The sequence below is a fragment of the Gekko japonicus genome, unplaced genomic scaffold, assembly GCF_001447785.1.
Source record: "Gekko japonicus isolate JY-2015 unplaced genomic scaffold, Gekko_japonicus_V1.1 scaffold1746, whole genome shotgun sequence".
Lineage (NCBI taxonomy): Eukaryota > Metazoa > Chordata > Lepidosauria > Squamata > Gekkonidae > Gekko > Gekko japonicus.
In genome coordinates, this window is record NW_015159767.1 from 127119 (window position 1) to 131980 (window position 4862).

The following is a 4862-nucleotide window of genomic DNA, read 5'->3' on the forward strand; positions in this document are numbered from 1 at the left end:
TTTATACCCCCGCCCTTCACTACCCGAAGCTGTCTCAGAATGGCTTACAAGCTCTTTTCCCTTCCCCTCCCCACAACAGACACCCTGTGAGGTAAGCAGGGCTGAGAGAGCTCTTGACAGAAACTGCTCTTTTTTTCAAGAACAGCTCTGACAGAACTACGGCTTGCCCAAGGTCATCCAGCAGGTACAAGTGGAGGAGTGGGGAATCAAACCCAGTTAACATAAGAACATAAGAGATGCCAATGTTGGATCAGGCCAAAGGCCCATCCAGTCCAACACTCTGTATCCCACAGTGGCCAGAAATACCAGTGCCATCAGGAGGTCCACCAGTGGGGCCAGGACATTAGAAGCCCTCCCACTGTTGACCCCCCCCCAAGCACCAAGATGACAGAGCATCACTTGCCCCAGAGTCCCTATCTATACCTTGTGGCTAATAGCCACTGATGGACCTCTGCTCCATATGCTTATCTAATTCCCTCTTGAAGCTTGTAGCTGCCACCACCTCCTGTGGCACTGAATTCCATGTGTTGATCACTCTTTGGGTGAAGAAGTACTTCCTTTTATCCGTTCTAACCCGACCGCTCAGCAATTTCATGGAGTGCCCACGAGTTCTTGTATTGTGAGAAAGGGAGAAAAGTGCCTCTTTCTCTACCTGCTCTCCCAGCTTAGAGTCCGCATGCTTAACCACTACACCAAACTGGCCCAAGATCACTCAGTGAGATTTGGGATAGAGTTGGGATTTGTAGCCTAGTTCTCCAGATTCAGATCTGACACTCTAAAGACGACACCACAAAAAAAGGCTTAGCCAGGAAGGTCCAGGAAAATGTCCCTTTCTTCCTTAACAACTGTATATGAACCCACTGGGAGCCTCGGCATTATTGAGCTCAGAGGACCCTACAGCTCATCCGGTCCCCCTGGCTACCCCCCCAGGATCCGTACTGAAAACTATTATTTATCATAACTTCGTGCGACATGAAGCCGACGTTCCCAGGAGCAACCGGGAGAGACAAAAGATATTTACACTCCCCAATCCAAACAGATCAAACACTACCATGCAAAAGGCCCTGATGAACTGACCTAACCTGATTCGAAAAGGAGCTTATTTGCTTTGGTGTCTGTTCACAAAAGATATCCGAAGACTGCGACTCTAATCGGGTCCTTCTGAAACTGATTAAGGAGAGAATACCCACTGTAATGCACACAATTCCCCCTCCTATCTAAAACAAACTTCATCAAGCAGTCTGTCTCTTTTCTCTCCACTGCAATACCTCCCCTGATTAGCTGCTGTAGATTTTCCGGGTGGTGGGGCCGTGGTTTTGGCATTGTAGGACCTGACGTTTCGCCAGTAGCTGTGACTGGCATCCTCAGAGGTACAACACAGAAAGATGGAGTACTCTCTGTGCCGAGGCAGGTAATCTATATCTACTCAGGAAGGTGGGGTAGGGCTGAGTCATTATCTTGTAGGAGTTCCCCAGGCTATGAACATCCTAATGGAGGAGCTTTCCTGAGGAGGTTCTTTTGTATATGGATTGTTTCCTGAGGAGGTTCTTTTGTATGTGGATGGGCTGTTGACATTCTAATCTTATCTGTAGTGCTATTGTCAGACTCTGGGCCTCCTCCTCCTGTCTCCTCCCCTGATTCTCGGCCTCCTCCTCCTCCTGTCTCCCCCCACAGGGCCCTTCCTGCAGCCCGCCACCACCTTGCGGTGCCCCCAAGGGCAAGAAATCAGTGAACAAGGACAGCTTGGAGTACCGCTTGCGCCGGGAGCGCAACAACATCGCCGTGCGCAAGAGCCGCGACAAGGCCAAGCGCAGGGTGCTGGAGACCCAGCAGCGGATGATGGAGCTCTTGGGGGAAAACGAGAGGCTACGCAGCCGCGTGGAACAGCTGATGCAGGAGACAGAGACCCTGCGTGACATTTTCCGCCAAGTGCCCGAGGCGGCTGGGCTCATCAAAGGGTTGGGGGCCTGCAGCTGAAGCCCGCGGGGGTGGAGAGCAGGGCGGTGTTTGGAAGCAAGAGGAGTGGGCTTCGAGTGTCTCAATAAAAGGGGCCTCTTCCGGCTGTAGTGCTTTGTTTTTATGCAGCAATCGATAGGGAGCTGTCCCGGGGTGAACGGCACCTGTGGTCCAACTAGCTTCAGCCAGGGGTCATTTTGTAGAAAAAGAGGTGCAGGAGCTCATTAGCATAACTTATTAGCATAGCATATTTGCATATGCCACACCCCCTGACATCACCGGAAGTGTGTCAGAAGGCAACACCCACCGCTCAGGCTCCACTGGACTGTTTTGGATTGCTAGCTGTTGGGGGGAGGGGAGGAACGTGCAGATCTGTCCTCGCAGAGGAGGGAGAGCTTGTGCCTGAATAAAACTTGGTCTTAAAGGTGCCACTGGACTGTTTTGGACCGGGGGCCAGGGGGGAGCTCTGCAACTTACCTGGCTGCTTCCTGCTCTGACTGAGGGCTGCTGGGAGCAGGGGGCGGGGCTTGTTGCATGTTCCCGCCCCCCTGGGCTCCTTACTGCCAGAGCTCCGCTCCTGTGCGCTCCTGCAGGAAATGACCCCTGAGCTTCACACTGCTGGCCTCTGAGGGTCAGCTCCTCTCCAGGGCCTTGGCCCAGAGACCTTGCAGTCTCTGAACTGGGCATGCTCAGAAATGAACCGGAGGTCAAAAGCAGAGAAGCCGTTCCAGCCTCTTTCTGGAGAGCTGGAGTCATGCTGGGGGGGGGGCACTCCGGGGCAAGGGAGACGCCCGACACGGCACCTCTGCATGGGTCAAAACTACACGTGACCCTCCCTCATACTGAGTCAGACCAAGAGTCCATCCAAGTCGGTATTGTCTGCTCAGACAGGGCAGTGGCTCTCCGGGGTCCCGGGCAGAGGTCTTTCCCATCACCTACAGCCTGATCCTTTAAACCAGGGGTGTCAAACATAAGGTCCGTGGGCCAGATCAGGCCCGTCCAGGGCTTTTATGCGGCCCACGAGCAACTGATGCTAGCGAGGAAGTGCCGGGGTGAGTGGGCGGAGCCGCTCCAATTGTGGCTTCGACACGGAAGAACAACCTCGTCTGCAGCCGTCTAGCATCATGGGAGCATCTGCCCGGCGCTGCACTGCTGGCTCTCCAGTCCGCCTAGGTGGGTTTTCCTCTGCACCCCCCCCAGTCCATGGGGGCCTTGCAGTGAGGATACACCAACTTGGAGCTTACCAGCTGCGGTCCCTTTATACAGTTCCTATCTCCGGTACCTGGCATTACGTTTTGTGGCACACATGGCCCGGCCCGGCCAAGTGGCATTCACGTCAGATCCGACCCTCATAACAAATGAGTTTGACACCTCTGCTTTAAACTGGAGATGTTGGGGACTGAGCTTGGGACCTTCTGCGTGCCAAGCAGAGGCTCTGCCACTGAGCCACTGCCCCTCCTGAAGGCTAACTACAAACTACATCTGACACTGGAGCTCTGTGGCTTCAACCGGGCGGATAACATGACCCTAAGGAATGGCAGTGTGTGGGGGGAAGGGACTGATACCGGACTGGGAAGGGTGGGAGACCCGCTTTCCCCCTTCACTGACTTCCCTCCCCCAACTCCCCCCCCAAAAAAAACACAACCTGAGCTTTGCCCCAGTGGGAACATTTTTGACTAGAAAAGCCGCACAGGGACAAAGCTTAAAAACAAACAAGGCCTTTCCTCGGTGCCAGCCCGGAATGCTCCACCCAGCCTCCGCAGCTGTGTGTTTTCTTTACAGCCAAATTAAAGCCCGGAATCCAGATCACGGAACTCCAGCGTCAAGTACACTTTGGCCGGCACCAATGCTCCCTCTAAGCTTGTGAGCCAAAGTTCTACTCGGTGAGCGACTGGCATTCAAGTGGTGAGCGAGCGATTTGACTACTGCATTAGTTTGCTCTGGAGCCCCATCCTTCCTGAGCTGAGACAAAAATCTGTGAGCTGGAGGCTAAAAAGCTGTGAGCTAGCTCACACAAACTCAGAGGGAACACTGGCCGGCACAGAGGGGAGCAAAGCAAAGAGGTACCGAGGGTCTTCAAGGGCCAGGCGAAGCAGGCAGAAGTAGCACGGGAACCCACAGGAGGGGAGACCAGCGCAGCCCGACATATATAAGTGAACACATCCTCAGCTGCATGGTCCGGCGGAGCAGGGACTTGAAACCCAGATCTCCTGCATGCAACCACACTATCCTCCACTGCCTCCCTATAGACCAGGGGTGGCGAAACTTGAAGAGCCACGTAGAATGAACGTCAGACGTCTGGGAGCCGCAAGGCACGAACAAATATCACACACACGTTTTATTGGAAAACAGGCAAATTAAACAAGACTGACCAAAAAAGGGGGGGGGGTAAAAACAGATATCGACAATGATATTTATTTGTCCAATGGCATTTGTAGGCTGGGGGGCGCGCGTGCTTTGAGAACGCATTTAAAGTTGCTTTCTTTCTCTGCTCCCCCCTGCCTCAAGCCTACCCAGGAAGGGGAACACCGGCTGGGGAAGGGAAGACCGATCGGGGAGGCCTGCCTCCCCTTCGCTTCCCCAGCTGCCCTTCCGGGAGCCACACATTAGAATCATAGAATGTTAGAGTTGGAAGGGACCTTGCAGGTCATCTAGTCCAACCCCCTGCACTCTGCAGGAGCGTCGCCGAAAGATAGCCCTACAACATACTCGAAAGATGGTCGTCCAGCCTCCGCTTGAAAACGTCCAGCGAAGGAGCATCCTCCACCTCCCGAGGCAGTCTCTTCCACTGCCTAACCACTCTTACAGTTAGGAAGTTTCTCCTGATATTTAGCCGGTATCAACTCCCTTGTCATTTCCACCTACCAGATCTAGTCTTGCAGTCCGGAGCAAGAGAGAATAGACCT

General features: G+C 53.9%; 1 protein-coding gene across 1 annotated transcript in view; it reads left to right on the plus strand.

The window, feature by feature from the left end:
• The window catches only part of CEBPE (CCAAT/enhancer binding protein epsilon), a 4674-nt gene extending 2697 nt beyond the window's left edge, over positions 1-1977 (plus strand). The window contains exon 2 of the mRNA XM_015406418.1: positions 1675-1977. Coding sequence (XP_015261904.1) covers positions 1675-1977 — 303 coding nt within the window. The remainder of the gene's footprint in view (positions 1-1674) is intronic.
• The last annotated feature ends 2885 nt before the right edge of the window (positions 1978-4862 follow it).